This window comes from Eucyclogobius newberryi, unplaced genomic scaffold (assembly GCF_026437365.1).
Source record: "Eucyclogobius newberryi isolate DKJ021-1_F unplaced genomic scaffold, fEucNew1.0.hap1 SCAF_22, whole genome shotgun sequence".
Classification (NCBI taxonomy): domain Eukaryota; kingdom Metazoa; phylum Chordata; class Actinopteri; order Gobiiformes; family Gobiidae; genus Eucyclogobius; species Eucyclogobius newberryi.
Genome location: NW_027315857.1, coordinates 24,125,528 through 24,142,406, shown reverse-complemented (window position 1 = coordinate 24,142,406; position 16,879 = coordinate 24,125,528). Strand labels below are relative to the sequence as shown.

Genomic DNA, 16,879 nt, shown 5'->3' with positions numbered 1-16,879 from the left:
GTCATGTAGCTAGGCTTATGCTAATGTTATGGAAATTCTGTGCTTTAGAAAAATTGCCTTTTATTAATGTCACAGTTTGAATTAATTCTGGGGGAAACGGAACAAATGAAACGGTAAATTGCACATCTTGATGCCTTTTTCCTCATCTAAACTAGAGGCTATTTTATGCTTGTGTAATGCCTCTTGGAAAGGTCTCGTGAATGCAAATGTTTGTGTGTTACCAAACTGTTTTTCTGGTCTGACAGAAACTCAAATATTTGTAAAAAAGAAACTTGCCCGTTGGACCTTTTTTGTGTTTGCTAATCACGATCAATAAAGACTTTCTGTTCACTTCACGGCGGCCTCGGCTCTAGTTTTCTTCCTACACACATCAATAGAACGAACATTTTTACCACTATTAATTACCGCTACATCCATATACGCTGCTGCTAACGTGATGTAAGAGTTAAGATCGACAATGACAAATATATTTGCCGGGGAGAGCACAGATTCGCATTATTTAGGTTTTAATACGATGGGTTTTAGCTTCCCTTTTGAAAATGTTATTTACTTGGGTGCTATGGCAACAGTGATTATTTTTCATTTCAATTTTCTTGTAAATTTTTTAACAATCCTACAATTCATTCATTCAACCCCGTTCATGAATTCGATCTCTTGACTCCGTGTTACAGAGGACAAGACTTACGGACCTTTGAGTTTGTTTACCGTCTCTTTGATGGAAAAAACGAAAAGACGCACTGTGGAACTTTTCTAACGCTCTCTGACCTCTCTGAGTCTCTGACCTTTTTCTCCCGGAGAGCTACTTTCATGAAACGAAAAACGGCGGCGAGCTACTCCTGGCGAGCTACTCCTGGCGAGCTACTCCCGTGAGCCGTTCCGAGAAATGGCGCCGATAGCGGTGACGACGAGCCTCAGACGGGACAAAGTTAGACGCCCGGAAAGCTCTAACCGACGTTCATTTATCAGCGCGCCGTCTTTCAGCCTTTTTTTAATCACGCCACACTTTTTTCGACCACCAAAACATGATCAAACGCTGATAATTAAAAAGCGATCTAACTAGTATCTGTGCCGTTGTGTCCGGCTCTTTGGACTTTGCCGTAGCGGTTGTCGGTGTCTTTTCCGGTCACACGGGACACGATGGTGGAAAATCGAGAAATCAGTGACATTAAAAATATACGATTAGGAAAAGGCATGTGTTTTTATCAAAATTGGAATTATTCAGTGTAATATTCAGTGTAATATGGAGATTTCCGAAATCCTTTGGGGGGAGAGGTTGGAGAAGAATGTCCTGCAGTATCAGGCTTATGCAGTGCAGTATCAGGCTTATCTATGTACCCTTTCTTCCAGTACAAACATTGTTATTGATTTAAAAACTTCACTTGTTGCCAACCTCTAGAGATAAAGTTACATTTTTGGTGAAATAATCCAGGAAACGACAAAAAGACACAAGCTCTCCACCAGAAAAGCAACTCTGGACTTTAAGTACAAACTGCTTCATTAAGAGTTTGGATTGTCATGTTTAATCCACTGTTCGTTCTTGAGGTCAGAGAGCACACGTTTAGCCTACGCTGTCCTTATCCAAACTAAATGGTGCAATGTTTCAGTCCAAAAGTCAGACGGTTGAGTCAATATTTGAGAGACGAGCTGAACTGACCTCGCTGTTGTGCTGTCCCTCTTGTTTCCCCGCAGTTTGCCTGAGATTGAGTCAAAATGGCCGCCGGTCGCCGGGTCGCGCCGACGGGACGAGGAAGCGCTGTGGAGGGGGAACGCCGCCGCCCATGTGCTCTGATCACGACTGGGTGAAAACAACTCAAGTGCACCCAAACGTATCGACAAGCGTTGACATTAGCGTTAGCCAGCATCGTACAGTGTGTTTGATCGAACATTTCAATCCTTCTGCCGTGAGGATGACGGTTTTAGAGAAAGTTGGTACGTGGAGTGGCCAAATGTGAGAGCGACTCAACCAGGCGAGAACTGAAATAGAATGTACAATTTATTGAATAGAAACAGCATAACGACTATAAAATATGAAAGCTAAGATAAAATTACATTAAAAACCTAATTAAAATGGGCAAATGGTAACTAAAAACACATTGGGCGTGGGTGGAGAGTGGAGGTAACATCCAGAATGTCCAGGTTTAGGTCTTTGCTCAGTGCGTCCTGGGGCCCAAAAGCGCAGGCGCTTCAACAACAAATAGCCATGTCCTGACGCATGACTGGCACGATACAGAAGGCGCCGGACCATCTTTATCAGGAACCCATATTATCATATTTTCTGTAAACACATCAGAATTAACACTCAAAATAGAGTTTAAGGGTTCACATCGTGGTTAGGAACTTGCGCTGCTGCTTCGTGCCTCCAACGGTACCTCCGCTGTGCCTCAACTGCCGTTTTGTTCATGGAGGTGTGCCACTCCCTTAGCACCTGTTCAGGTCACAGCAAAGCCAGTATTCCATCACCAAACCGATCCTGTAGCGACGGTTTAACCTTCTTGGCTCGACGGTGTTGGATCTGTCGGTCGCCGTTTGTCCTCGCACCCGTCCGCCCCTGTAAGATCTCCGCCTGAAGTTCCTTTGGGTAGCACCGTCCCCAGAGAGATACCCGACCGTACCGCCTCGCCATGCCACCCTCAGTCAGCGCTGGGTCCTAGCCAGACAGCCCCCATTTCCTACGTCCTGCTTTCCCCTCTCTGACGCCACCTTTGGCAGCCCGGTCTTCCTCGCACCCTTCTCCCAGATCTTTCCGTGTGTTCCATCCATTCCTTTCGTTACTGCGCACTGCTTCCCCCTTTTGGGATGGTTCATTCGCTCCTTCACTTGGTGGTGGTAAGCTACGTTAGCCACAGTTGCACTGTAATGACCCAAAGACATTTTTCAGGCAAAGTACTTACGTATCAGTTGAAACAAACAGGTTGCGAACACTCATCAGAAAGTATTTATTTACCAACCTTTATTTAACCAGAGAACCCATTGAGATCGAGACCTTTTTTCCAAGGGTGACCTCTTTATTCTAACCTTTTTCTCCTCGCGCCGCAGGTCTCGCGATGCCCGTCCGGCTGCAGGATCCAGGGTTTGATTCTGGAGCACGAGTCGAAAGTGGAGAATAAACTGAGGAATGTATGCAAAACGGCAAAGACTTACGAGGACGCAGCGGAGAGGTCGATGTCTGCCACGGCGCGGGTTTACCACCGCGGCCGAGAACACATCGTGAACACAGCCGGTAAGAAACGCTCGGAGACGTAGACGAGAAACACGATTACGCATGAATGCGCGGTTGCTTTTCTGTTGGATGGTTCACCCGGCGCTTTAGAGTGGTTCTTAAACTCTGTGGGTTTCTTCAAGTGTTTCGCAGGTTCCTCTACACTTGAAATAGAGTCAATTTAATCCACTATTTTGTCCTTCTTTGTCCACTCTATGTTTAAAGCGAGTATAACAAGTGTGTAGTCCCATTTTAGACTTGGTTCAGCCCTTGCCTGACCTTCTACATTCTGTTGGGTCTAAAATCGGACCATAGAGGGTCATTTGTAGCACGTGTCTCTAAAACGAGGAAGACGTTTCCTCTTAAATATCAAAAGTATAACATTCAGAACAAACTGTATAACTTAATTTAGAGAGTTTAGTGCGTGGCTTGTTGACGCTGCAGAAATCGGTGCAGTTTCTCACTCTTCCGTGTTATTTTCGCTTTATTTTTATGCTTGCGAACAGACCAGGCGTTTCTCTGATTGGTTAATGCGCCTGTCACTCATGCCCTTCGGAAATCGGGGCGACGGGATTTGATTCCAGACCAAAACATCTTTGTAAAGTATTGTCAAAGCTCGGCTGGTCAGGCAAGTTTCAGCCCCAGTCCAGGCGGCGAATAGTCCTTTAGACGGCCAAATATATTCCTCAGTAGTACCGTATTTTCCGGAGTATACGTCGCACCAGCCAAAAAATGCATAATAGAGAAGAAAAAAACATATATAAGTCGCACTGGAGTATAAGTTGCATTTTTTGGGGAAATGTATTTGATAAAATCCAAGACCAAGAACAGACATTTCATCTGTAAATGCAGTTTTAAATAATAACAGATGAGAGAACATGGTGAATAGGTGTACGTATGCTAACGCTAACACCTTCAGCTACATGACGTATGCTAACGCTAACACCTTCAGCTACATGACGTATGCTAACGCTAACACCTTCAGCTACATGACGTATGCTAACGCTAACACCTTCAGCTACATGAGGCACAGACAGAACTGTGGTAAGTGTCTGGTATGTTAACGTAACATATGAACAGTTATTCAGATAACTATAGAATAAAGAACATGCTAACAAGTTTAGCAAAGCATCAGTTTTACCCCAAATCACTAAATCCATTGAATTCTTCTTCCTCTGTGTCAATTCTAAACAACTCCACAAACTCCAGAGGAAGAGGAAGTGCAGATTCTTCTTCTGCGTCGCTGGGAGCCTAGAGCGCCCTCTTGTGGTTAATATCACATATAAGTCGCTCTGGAGTATAAGTCGCACCCGGGCCAAAACTATGAAAAAAGGTGCGACTTATAGTCCGGAAAATACGGTATCAGCGTAAAAGTTTTGAGAACCACTGGTCTGGAATGTTCCACCAAATAGCATGAAGCTTATCTATCTCCATGGGGACAAGCAGGAGACGCCGCCAGACCAAGTTCGTTAGCGGCAAAGCATATTAGAATAGTGTCGTTGGGCAAGACACTTCCACCGTTGCCTTGTTTAAAAGTGTGATTTTTGTCTCTTTCTTATACTCAGCTCTTCAGGCGACGTTCGGAGAAGGCGCAGAGGATTTGACTAAAAACCTCACGTCGCTGCGGAAGAGGTCGGAACGTCTGGACCTGCGGATGGCGGAGCTCGAGGAAAGAGTCCAAGAACAACTGCAAGAGCTGCTGCGAGCTGAGGTGAGGATTGTGTCCGGATGCCCTCCCACACTCGACCGTTCCTGTGATGGAGTGAGATGCCTGGTGCTGATCTGCAGTTTGAGGATCTAGTTGAACAAGCGATACGTCCCTCTGCCCCCATTTAAGAGAGAGACACTCACAGAAAACATAAGAAGTGTATAAAAAGCTAAATCCACTTTTTTGACCTATTAGCCATGTTGTATTGTACATTTTTGCGCTGTTTTTAAGTCCATAAACCATCACCAGACACAGTCAAAATGTGTTCATATTTATGCACAACACACTGAAGGCTCAATTAGCATGAACGTCGCTCTAATTAATTATTTTATTAATTGTTCATTCCAGCTTCTGACAGCAGGGGGCGCTCTGACACCGAAATACCTCATTGTAGACTGAGGTGTAAAGCGTATTTTCCAAATGTACATAGACATTATTTTAAGTTGGAGCACGTGATATACCAATCTGAACGTGCTTATAGGCACGATCAAAGCCGCAAGAACGAAAAATACATCCCCTTTAAGACGTTGATGAAGTAGATAAACTTCATAATTCAGAAATTTGTTTAGTTACTGCATAAAAGTATTTACTGCGGATGAAAAAGTCACCACGGAAAGGAAAGATTACCGCCTTTAGCTTTGATTATTTGATTGAATGTGTGTTGTTATTCCTCATACAAATCTTCAGTGTGTCATTATTCTTCTCAAACACACCGACATCTCGTCCACGACCACGGGATTCGTCTTTCCACGCGGCCGTTTCAGAAACGGGAAGCCGCTCGCCGCATCAGTCGGGTTTAAACACCGTGGGAGAGCGTACTGTATGTTCTTGATTCTGTGCCGCTAATTGCTATTTCGCAGCGCTTCATTACCCGCAGTGGCCACCAGAGGGCGTCGCTCGCGTCCTTTCTAACACTTCGTACGTTCTCTTTTGGAGGTGGAGGTGGACGTCAGGCTGCGCTCCTGCCTCGGCTCCTGTCGGTCCGGCTCGTCGTTCGCAGTGAGTCTCGAGGACCACGCGGCGCTCCGATCGCAGACGGAGCAAATGCACCGCCGCCAGAGGAAATCCGACACGGCGAAACCGAAAAGGATTCCGCAGATTCGAGCAACACCAGTCGACTTTGGACCGGAACCGAGCCCCGTTTATAAAACCATCAGAACGGTTCTGGACGAGGGACTGAACCTGTTCGAAGATCTGCGACCGAAACGTCTCGAGTTGGACGATACTTACGATTCGTCTGAACTTGAATGAATGAATGTGTTTTTGTTTTGTTTTTCTTCGTAAAGGTTTTATAAGTTTATAAAGCAGCTGCAATATTAAATACACTGCAAAATGACACTTGTTTAAGCAAAAAATGTCTTTGTGAAGTGAAATTTACTTATCAATACTTCTTAAAATACGCTTAATAATCTTACTTATTTATCGTTTATTTAGTAGAAATGTCTTTAAACACAATAAGTCCGTGTTTTTTCAAGATTTAAGTGAATAAATCTTGGTTAGAGTTATGAAATTTGCAGTGTACAACTAAATCAAAATTGCAATTTTAAAGGCTGCAATTAAAGGCGCGGCACCTGATTTCCACTGTCTAATGAACATTCAAAACTGTTTAATATTTGCAGCAGTAGATGGATATGACTCGCTGTCTTAACACATCCCCAGAATCCTTGTTATGAAGTAAAGCTAACAACAACTAGCATGCTAACAGTGCACTGCCTGGTTTTTGGAGAATAAAACACTCCATAATTTGATGCAGAACACACTCAGCGATCTTATTTTAACTCCAAAAGCAGTTTTTACTGGAGCAAAACGTGGGTACAGCCCCTTTAAGTCCCTGTCTTCAAATGTAAAAACCTGTTAATGCTGTAGTTTAGAAACATGTTCTGAAATGTGTGTGATTCTTGTATTAGTTTAGATTTTTGAAACGTAAAAAAAACGAGTTTATTTTAAACTCTTTACAACTCCACACGTATCGTTCACTTTCCTAATACATTCCCAGCATCAGAAATATTCACCGCAGTGAGTTTATAAGCACCGTTCATAAGTTCAGAGCGAGTTTTGATGTCCTGTCTAAAGCTAACAAACATTAGCATGCTAACTGCGCACTTCCTGCTTCTCGAACAAACAAAACGCATTATATTTAGATGCAGGGAAAGCGTTGAACAGATCGAACAGATTGGATTTAATTACACGCCAAAAAATCTGGTAAATGTACTAGAAACGGTGAAAATCGGGTGCGGCGCCTTTAAAGCTCCTGGACGTGTTTAAACTGTGCAGTGTAAAACAAATCCTGGCTTGAAAACATAAATTGCAAATCTGAAAAACTGTTCAGCCCAAGTTTGTATCGTATAATGTTGTTTTCCTCGTCTCGTTTGGACAGTTTGTTCACTTTCTTTCACGTTTCGACGGCCTTTTTGTGGCCGTGCATGGAATTACACTGTGAATTATCTCGAAACTTTACCAAAAAATAGGGAATAATGTTAAAATACTGAAAATCAAACGACATGTGAAATACCTCAGTGTTTTGTGTTTAGTGTTGAATCTTTTTGTGTTGTTTACAGACCCAATGAATGTGAAAAAAGAATAAATAAAGATCGATAAAAAAAATAAAACTCTTGTCTCTTTTATTTCAGAGCGTTGTGTAGATTCTTTCAAATTATGTTTTTTTAGAGGACGAATGTATCATCAAAAGAGTATTTATAATGTTTATATATATTTATTATAAAAAAAACACAACATTTAGAACATTTCAATAAATATTCACACAGCAACTCTTGTAATACAGGTCTTTTATTTTGACAGTCCTGTGTTTCTTCCTGCTGCACTGCAAAAAATAAATCTCTACATGAGGTAAAAAGATGAATTAGTTAAACTTCTTTCACAGTATTTTGTGTTTTTCAATTCAAAAATGTAATTCAAACTCCATCTTTTACATAAACATATATATATATATATATATATATATATATATATATATATATATACATATAATTAATATATCGTTTATGTTTGTTTTTGCACATACTTTTCTAACCACCACAGTTTCTCAGTTTTGTTTACAATTAATGTTTTAATACATTTTCTTGTTGGTTTGAAAAATATATTAAATGTTTACTTTTCAAAAAAAAAAAATCTAAAAATTAATTTAATACAAACTTTATCAAAAAAATAAAACATACCTGGAGTTGTATTTTGTTTCATTTTCACACATTTTGCTAATGGAGTAATAATTATTGTTTATTTGATAATAATTGATATAATTGTTTGTTATTATTATTATTAATAATCATTTGGAGTAATAAATGTATACTATACTACTATACAATTTCCCTCAAAACTATGGTCAGCCAAGGTATTTTCTACACAAAAACATTGCTGTACGTTAAACTATACAGGAAACACCAAATCCAAAGTCATTTAAAAACACAAAATAGGAAAACGCACTCATCGCACGCCATTTTAACTCATGCAGATCATATTTTGTGCTTTTCACGTTTATTGTTGCGGGAAGTAGGGCCGTATTTTCATGCTGATGGCTTTGAGCGAGTACCAGCTGCCCTTCCAGTTCATCCACACCACGCCGTCGTCCGTGCCGTGCCGCGCCATCTGTTTGCTGTAGGCCCCGCCCATGTAGTATCGGCCGTTCGGATTGGTCGAGTGGCAGCGGTTGTACCACCAGCCGCCGCCGTCCTCCCGCGAGCACTGCTTGGACGGGTCGCCGGGGTTCCTGCGAGGAGGAGGCGGAGCTTAAGACAAATGTAACACTACAACAACTACTACTACTACTACTACTACTACTACTACTACTACTACTACTACTACTACTTCTACTCTCTGTTCAACAACGACATGAGCAAAGGCAGAATTTAGCTGTTTTATTGTGCCGAATACAGACACGAAGACACGGAAAAGATTTAAGTGTTCCAACGTATGAAGATCCATGAATGCTAACGGTAGATACACGCTACATGCTATCGCGATGCTAGCGCCGCATGCTCTACTCTAAAGTCTAGGTTAGATGACACATTTCACTAAAACACAATTATATTTCAGATTTTACTCAACATTTTGTCCGTTTGTCTCCAGTTTCAACCATTTTTGTACTTCCTGGTTGGACATGCGCACAAATATGACAGAGATGATTCCATAGCTGTTACCATAGCAACCAGACTGTAAACAAGAGCCAAACTCCACATAAATGACACAACAGTTCTGATCTGACACACAATAAGACCATAAAACACCTTTATTTAGTCCAACGATGGTTTAAACTGTCTCTGTGTCGCACACTGATGACATCACAGAGGGATTCAGCTCCACTTCCTGTCATTTTAAACTCTTATTTTTAAAAACGTCTTCACAAACTGCAACTTAACGGGAGTAAAACTATGATAAATATTTACCACAAGTTCTACACCACCAAACTAAGTCAGAATTAGAAAGACTTTTACATCTATAGTACAATCCGTTTTCTTTTCTGAAGTAAACGCCAGGTCAACAATCTCCATTAAGAAGTAAAGTGAGGAAAGTGAGCGCTTCGCTGGGTCCAAGTGGTGCGGGGTATTTTAATCAACAGTAAAAAAAAACGGCAGGTACTCGATGAGGATGAATACAATATAAAGACCCTGTTGTGACTTGAATCAGATGTACTTCAAATACTCCGGTAAACGTCTTCAAAGAGCGAAAACGCCGTCTTTCCCATTGAATCACCCATTGAATCACCTGACTCCGACACAAATAACGCTCCACTTCACGAGCCCACATGGGACAGACATCACTCGCCTTCAACAAATTCATAATATTCAATAGTTACGGATGCACTGAAATAATATATCCTTCCACCAGGCCCTGTCACCGATAATATCCATCCACTTTTCGTAAGCTAGACCCAGTTTGTACGCAAAACGGGCCAACGTTGAACCCAACAGCGGACCGACATCTGTCCACATATGTACCTCCAAGTCAAAAAAGGTCAAATTTGTACCTCTGGCGTAAGATTATTAGCAGTTTAGTTGGTCTACGTTCAAGCTCGTCGTCTGCGTTCCACCCGTCCTTTCCGCTAACCGTTTGGCGCGCCCGCTCGACCTCTCACCAGTTGTCGTTGTCGCGGTCGTAGGTGCTGAACATCATGCCGTTGTGGACGGTCATGGTCCTGTTGACCCCGAACAGCTCGGTGGAGCCCTCCAGGAGACAGTTGCCCGCCGTGCCGCTGTAGTGGTCCACCGCCAGCACGTAGTTGGTGGTGTCGGACTGGACCGTGAACAGCTGGTAGTGGGCGTGCACCTGGGAGAAACGCATCTTCTGGTTTAATAACACGTTACGTTTGGTGGAGGCCTTAATACCAATGACACTTGTTTAAGCAAAAATGTCTTTGTGAAGTGAAATTTACTTATCAATACTTCTTAAAATACGCTTAATAATCTTACTTATTTATCGTTTATTTAGTAGAAATGTCTTTAAACACAATAAGTCCGTGTTTTTTCAAGATTTAAGTGAATAAATCTTGGTTAGAGTTATGAAATTTGCAGTGTACAACTAAATCAAAATTGCAATTTTAAAGGCTGCAATTAAAGGCGCGGCACCTGATTTCCACTGTCTAATGAACATTCAAAACTGTTTAATATTTGCAGCAGTAGATGGATACGACTCGCTGTCTTAACACATCCCGAGAATCCTTGTTATGAAGTAAAGCTAACAACAACTAGCATGCTAACAGTGCACTGCCTGGTTTTTGGAGAATAAAACACTCCATAATTTGATGCAGAACACACTCAGCGATCTTATTTTAACTCCAAAAGCAGTTTTTACTGGAGCAAAACGTGGGTACAGCCCCTTTAAGTCCCTGTCTTCAAATGTAAAAACCTGTTAATGCTGTAGTTTAGAAACATGTTCTGAAATGTGTGTGATTCTTGTATTAGTTTAGATTTTTGAAACGTAAAAAAAACGAGTTTATTTTAAACTCTTTACAACTCCACACGTATCGTTCACTTTCCTAATACATTCCCAGCATCAGAAATATTCACCGCAATGAGTTTATAAGCACCGTTCATAAGTTCAGAGCGAGTTTTGATGTCCCGGCTAAAGCTAACAAACATTAGCATGCTAACTGCGCACTTCCTGCTTCTCGAACAAACAAAACGCATTATATTTAGATGCAGGGAACGCGGGAGGCCTTAATACCAATGGGTAAAATGATGTGAAGATAAAGGTCAATAAGTTGTGCATCAATTTAATGAATATTCAAGAAGACATAGCACAGGTCTGACTAGCTGAATGGTCTTCTGAACCAATTGTCTTCTATAGTGTTAAGGTGAAGGTTTTTTTTCTTCATATCTGTCACCGTCTGATAAAAAAAGATCTAGAACTGGACTAATATGTGCAGCTTTTTCCCGCAACACACATTTCCCATATCGTACAATGGTTACCTTGGCGCCGCTCCAGTCCTCCATCTCCACCAGCAGCTCGGTGGGACCCAGTTTAGAGATGTGACTGATTCTGTCGTTCCCGAGCCAGTATTCACCTGCAGGAAACGGAGGCAATTTAACCCACAAACTCTTTTACCGAGACGAAAAACACACACGCAACACTGCACTCTGCACACACTATCAGTGGGAAACAGCTTAAATACGATAATAAGCAGTACTTATCTTGATTTGAGTATAATTTATGCTGTATTAAAGTAGGATTGGCCAATGGAAAAAGCAGAACGTGTCTTGCTTTACTTGAAATATGAAAGGCAAGTATTTTCTCACTTAAAATGAGTTAAAAAAGACAGTGAGATAGTACTCAAATTAAGATAAATGTGCCGTAACTGAAGTATTTATTAACGCAGTGTCTTATTGAAGAGTTGCATTGCTTAAAATCACCTGATTCAGAAAATCAATCTTATTTTCAGTAGTTTTGACCACAACAATTGGGTCGAAATAAAATGAAATCTTATTTAAACTCGTAAATCAGATCCAGATTCACCAAGTAAGTACAACATAACTAATCAAAGTGACTGAAATTAAGATTTATATCCTGAATTCAAGTCAAATTAACTGCTCTAGAAATCATTTTTTGCAATGTTTTTTTATTTTGTGGAAACTTATACTATACACATTAGCAATTTAAACTTTTTAGTAGATTTTTTCACTGTGTCAAAATGTTTCTTTATCTTTATCTGTTTGTGTGGTTTGTTTTGAATGTTTTGCTGTGCATGTGGCGACTTAACTAGACTAACTAAACCGAGCGCTCTTAGAAGGATCTGAGCAGGTTTTATTTAGGGCGTGTCTCGTCGCACCTGGGGTCTGGCAGTGCCCCTTGCCCACGTCAAAGGCGACATTTCCGAACCCTTTCCTGTATTGGTCCCAGCGGCGCCCAAAGTCCACGCTGCCGTCCAAACGGTTCTGAATCAGCAGCCAGCCTGGACAAAACACAAAACACAGTTACGCGCTATCTAAACTTGAGCTAAACTTGAGCTAAACTTGAGCTAAACTTGAGCTAAACTTGAGCTAAACTTACCCAGACCATAAAAACATCTAAACTTGAGCTAAACTTGAGCTAAACTTGAGCTAAACTTACCCAGACCATAAAAACATCTAAACTTGAGCTAAACTTGAGCTAAACTTGAGCTACACTTGAGCAAAACTTGAGCTAAACTTGAGCTAAACTTACCCAGACCATAAAAACATCTAAACTTGAGCTAAACTTGAGCTTAACTTGAGCTAAACTTGAGCTAAACTTGAGCTAAACTTGCCCAGACCATAAACCATCTAAACTTGAGCTAAACTTGAGCTAAGCTTGAGCTAAACTTGAGCTAAACTTGAGCTAAACTTGAGCTAAACTTGAGCTAAACTTGAGCTAAACTTACCCAGACCATAAAAACATCTAAACTTGAGCTAAACTTACCCAGACCATAAAAACATCTAAACTTGAGCTAAACTTGAGCTAAACTTGAGCTAAACTTGAGCTAAACTTGAGCTAAACTTGAGCTAAACTTGAGCTAAACTTGCCCAGACCATAAAAACATCTAAACTTGAGCTAAACTTACCCAGACCATAAAAACATCTAAACTTGAGCTAAACTTGAGCTAAACTTGAGCTAAACTTGAGCTAAACTTGAGCTAAACTTGAGCTAAACTTGAGCTAAACTTACCCAGACCATAAAAACATCTAAACTTGAGCTAAACTTACCCAGACCATAAAAACATCTAAACTTGAGCTAAACTTGAGCTAAACTTGAGCTAAACTTGAGCTAAACTTGAGCTAAGCTTGAGCTAAACTTGAGCTAAACTTGAGCTAAACTTGAGCTAAACTTGCCCAGACCATAAAAACATCTAAACTTGAGCTAAACTTACCCAGACCATAAAAACATCTAAACTTGAGCTAAACTTGAGCTAAACTTGAGCTAAACTTGAGCTAAACTTGAGCTAAAGTTACCCAGACCTTAAAAACATCTAAACTTGAGCTAAACTTACCCAGACCATAAAAACATCTAAACTTGATCTAAACTTGAGCTAAACTTGAGCTAAACTTGAGCTAAACTTGAGCTAAACTTACCCAGACCATAAAAACATAACACGTGTTTTGAAATTGTACCTGAATCATGCTTTTTAACCAAGAGGCCGAGCTCAGCAATTCACAAAAAGACGTTTAGTGATTCAAAGTTTGTGTCGCTAGGAGACGTGGCTAAAGCTAAAGCTACTTCATCTTTTCCTGCATTTGTTTTACTTCTCTGCAAAGCCTCTGCACATGTTTTAACGTCTCTTTGAAGGCGCTGTACCTGATTTTTTTCTGTTTAGAAACATGAAAAACAGAACTAGCAATGAGTTTATGCTAAGGGCGCACTTCCTGCTTCTCGTACAATAAAACACGTTCTATTTTGACGCAGAGAAAGAGCTGTGGTGTCATTTTCACCTGAATAATTATATGTTATTACAAAATATAAATGCGTGTGGATAAACAGGAAACATTTGGCGCTAACGTGCGCTAGCTTTGTTTTGCTAAGTCTGTCGGCGTAACATATACAGTTAGCATCACTGAAAATGTAGCGGTTTATTACAAGATCATGTCAACGTTTGATGAGAACTTAATATTTTCTATATGGTCTTGTTTTCACCTGTGTAAATATATTATATAGCGTTCCGGGAGCCAAAGTCACAGTATTTACCTCCCTTCTGAGTTTCCTGGTCGCAGTAGACTCTGTAGGCCGGGGACAGAGCATCCGGACGAACCAAGTACATCTGAGAGTCCAAGCCTCCTCGGCGGTAGATGTCCTCACATTCCTTGCCTGGAATAAACCAAACGTTTAGGGAAAGAGACAGAGGAGCAGAGCCAGAGGAGGAGGAAGAGGGAATATATGGGCACAATGCAAAAACTGAACATTTAAGATCACTTAAAATGACTTGATTTGAGTAGTTACTTATTTTTTGACATGTAGGTCTTGGGTTATTTCACTTCAAAACAGCTTGGTTAGTAATTAAATGTGTTCAAAATGTCAGTATGAAACCAAGCAACTAATGTACAATGCCGTTTGTATGAAAAGTGGCTTTATTCATTGCTATAGACTAAATATTGCTGATCATCCCTAAGTCTGTTAACGTGCACATTAAAAATCACCGCACATTATCATTAAAGTAATACCATCTTCACTAGTCATATCAAGTAATGTTAACTGATCTAGATTTTTGAAGGATGCTGAAGTTAAGTGAAACAGGAGGTCGAGAGGAAGACCAAAGAGGAGGTTAATGGACGCAGGGGAAGTCCAGAGGATTCTCACCGGACACCACGGGGACGGGGCACTTGGTCTGGCACGGCTCTTGGCAGGACTTGGTCTGAGTCTGGATGGCCTTCTCCAGCTTCTGGATCTTCAGCCGGACCTTCTCCAGGACGCCCTGCCGTCACAACACACAGACTCTGAGCGGGGCGCCGACGACTCTGCCGCGGCCCTGGCGTGTTGCCGCGTTACCTGCAGGACCCTGATGTTGGACGGGAGCAGAGTGTCCACGGTCTCCTTGATGTAAGCGTGCTGCTCCTCCACTCGGTCCGTGTACTGCACCACCACGTTGTTGTTCTCTAAAACACACGCACAAATATCACGCATTATTTACTGTTATTGTCCTTTTGAATAAACCCGATGTTGCGGTTGGACTCACCGGTGATGACCCGCTGTCTCTCTCTCATGTTGTTGGACATTTGGCTGACGAAGTTGAAAATATTGTTCGACTCTCGGGACAGAGCTTCCACTTGGGGGCGCAGTTCTGTGATGCTCTGCACAGAACGCACAAACATGGCACCGTAAAAAACCCTCACTCGGACCAGAATAAGGTCTAAGTGAAGGTTCTTACGATTTTGACGTTCCGTTCTTGCTTCAGGAGCATGGTTTTCAGCTCGCAGCCGTTTGGACACAACACGCCCTGAAAACGCAGGAAATATTTTTTTGAATTTCGGTTCAGTCCCAGTCCAGCCTGGTTCAGTCTTGGTTCGGTCCTTGTTCTGGCCCAGTTCAGTCCCGGTCCAGTCCCGGTCTAGTCCCAGTTCAGTCCCAGTTCAGTCCCGGTCCAGTCCCAGTTCAGTCCAGGTCCAGTCTTGGTTCAGTCCTGGTTCAGACCCAGTTCAGTCCCGGTCCAGTCCCGGTCCAGTCTTGGTTCAGTCCTGGTTCAGACCCAGTCCCGGTCCAGTCCCGGTCCAGTCCCGGTCCAGTCCCAGTCCAGTCCAGTCCCGGTTCAGTCCTTGTTCAGTCCTTGGTCGAGTCTCGATTCAGTCCCGGCCCAGTCCCAGTTCAGTCTTGGTTCAGTCCTTGTTCAGTCCCGGTTTAGTCCCAGTTCAGTGCCAGCCCAGTACCAGTCCAGTCCAGTCCCGGCCCAGTACCATCTCGTCCATGGCGTGGGTGCATCCTCCGCTCTCTGGCTGCTCTATGGTCTCCTGCTCTTGTGGACCGGTCACCGTCGTGGTCCCTGGACGCCCGTGATACCTCAACACCACAGAAGAAGAAAAATATGAGAAATATGAAACACAAACGCACATGTCTTTAAACTGGCCTTTGGTTTTCACTTTCCTAACTCTACTGAGTGTGAAGCGAGCGGATAATGCACAGAAATGTAAAGCAACTTGTTTTAAAAATGCGCTATATAATACGAATACTATCGTCATTATCATCATTATTATTAGTGGACCTGGTTTTATAACAGTACAAGTATTGATAATGGTAATAGTAGATGCCAAAATGAAGTAGGAATAGCAGCAAAAGTAGTGATATTAGTCGTATCCAGAGTCTCAGTCTTGCTCCTGTAAATTTAAGGATCCATTTACAGAGACTAGAGGACTGGGCGGGCGTCACTGGCACTGCCCTAATTTGGTTAAGGTCCTATCTGGAAGACAGGAAGTACTTTGTTTAACTTGGTAGCTGTGTCTCTGACCACATGCCCCTGACCTGGCGGGGTGCCCCAAGGGTCACTCCTGGGCCCTCTTCTGTTCAACCTCCACATGCATACAGTTGATAACAGGAGTGTCCTTTCAGATGACACTCAGATCTTTCACTGACGGCCGCTGCAGAGTAATTGTAGTCGTTGCTATAGAAGAAGTAGCTATTACAGTAGAAGTAGTAGTAGTAGTAACAGTTATAGTAGTATTTGTACCTTCCGCCGGAGCTGACTGGAGGCGGGTTGTAGCGGTTTGTCATGTAAAGCTCTCTGCCTTTGACCAGAGGACGATGACCACGAGCGTCGACTGTCGCTGAGGCGTTCTGGACACGAAACAGTTTTTTTTTAAATAAAATCACCCGAAACAGTCTCCTCATTTCATAGAGTAAAATCTCACAATAAAAATGTGTAAAAACTAAAAAATACAAACCGGGGAGGATGTCTTATTTCCGGCCTGTCGAGAGGGAGAAACGACAAAGTGTGAATATGAAATCCAAAGTCATTGAACGATATGAAGTCAAGGGTTTTGTGGTTTGTCCCAAGCTTAAGTTCTTAGTCTGAGTTTAGTCCTCGT

General features: G+C 42.0%; 2 protein-coding genes across 2 annotated transcripts; one reads left to right on the top strand and one right to left on the bottom strand.

The window, feature by feature from the left end:
• The first annotated feature begins 883 nt into the window (after positions 1 to 883).
• Positions 884 to 6,175, top strand: LOC140372120 (fibrinogen alpha chain). Its single transcript, XM_072459404.1, has 5 exons — positions 884 to 925; positions 1,605 to 1,799; positions 3,037 to 3,220; positions 4,765 to 4,910; positions 5,844 to 6,175. The coding sequence occupies exons 1-5, from the start codon at positions 884 to 886 to the stop codon at positions 6,156 to 6,158; spliced, it is 882 nt and encodes a 293-aa protein (XP_072315505.1). The 3' UTR covers positions 6,159 to 6,175.
• A 2,207-nt stretch (positions 6,176 to 8,382) lies between these two features.
• Positions 8,383 to 16,697, bottom strand: fgb (fibrinogen beta chain). Its single transcript, XM_072458826.1, has 11 exons — positions 16,522 to 16,697; positions 15,755 to 15,857; positions 15,232 to 15,300; positions 15,040 to 15,154; positions 14,853 to 14,959; positions 14,664 to 14,778; positions 14,055 to 14,174; positions 12,187 to 12,309; positions 11,330 to 11,424; positions 9,997 to 10,187; positions 8,383 to 8,631 (listed from the first exon to the last, which is right to left on the bottom strand). Exons 1-11 carry the CDS (start codon positions 16,680 to 16,682, stop codon positions 8,400 to 8,402), a joined length of 1,431 nt encoding a protein of 476 aa, XP_072314927.1. The 5' UTR covers positions 16,683 to 16,697; the 3' UTR covers positions 8,383 to 8,399.
• Between the last annotated feature and the right edge of the window lie 182 nt (positions 16,698 to 16,879).

Excerpts from the sequence above, each read along its gene's own strand:
- LOC140372120 (XM_072459404.1), top strand. The coding sequence starts at position 884 with ATGGCGCCGATAGCGGTGACGACGAGCCTCAGACGGGACAAA. Across the intron at positions 926-1,604 it reads CGAGCCTCAGACGGGACAAA|TCCAAAAGTCAGACGGTTGA; the intron begins GTTAGACGCCCG and ends GCAATGTTTCAG. Across the intron at positions 4,911-5,843 it reads AAGAGCTGCTGCGAGCTGAG|GTGGAGGTGGACGTCAGGCT; the intron begins GTGAGGATTGTG and ends TCTCTTTTGGAG.
- fgb (XM_072458826.1), bottom strand. The coding sequence starts at position 16,682 with ATGAGGAGACTGTTTCGGGTGATTTTATTTAAAAAAAAACTGTTTCGT. Across the intron at positions 14,175-14,663 it reads CCCCGTCCCCGTGGTGTCCG|GCAAGGAATGTGAGGACATC; the intron begins GTGAGAATCCTC and ends GGTTTATTCCAG. Across the intron at positions 11,425-12,186 it reads GGGGCACTGCCAGACCCCAG|GTGAATACTGGCTCGGGAAC; the intron begins GTGCGACGAGAC and ends CGTTTCCTGCAG.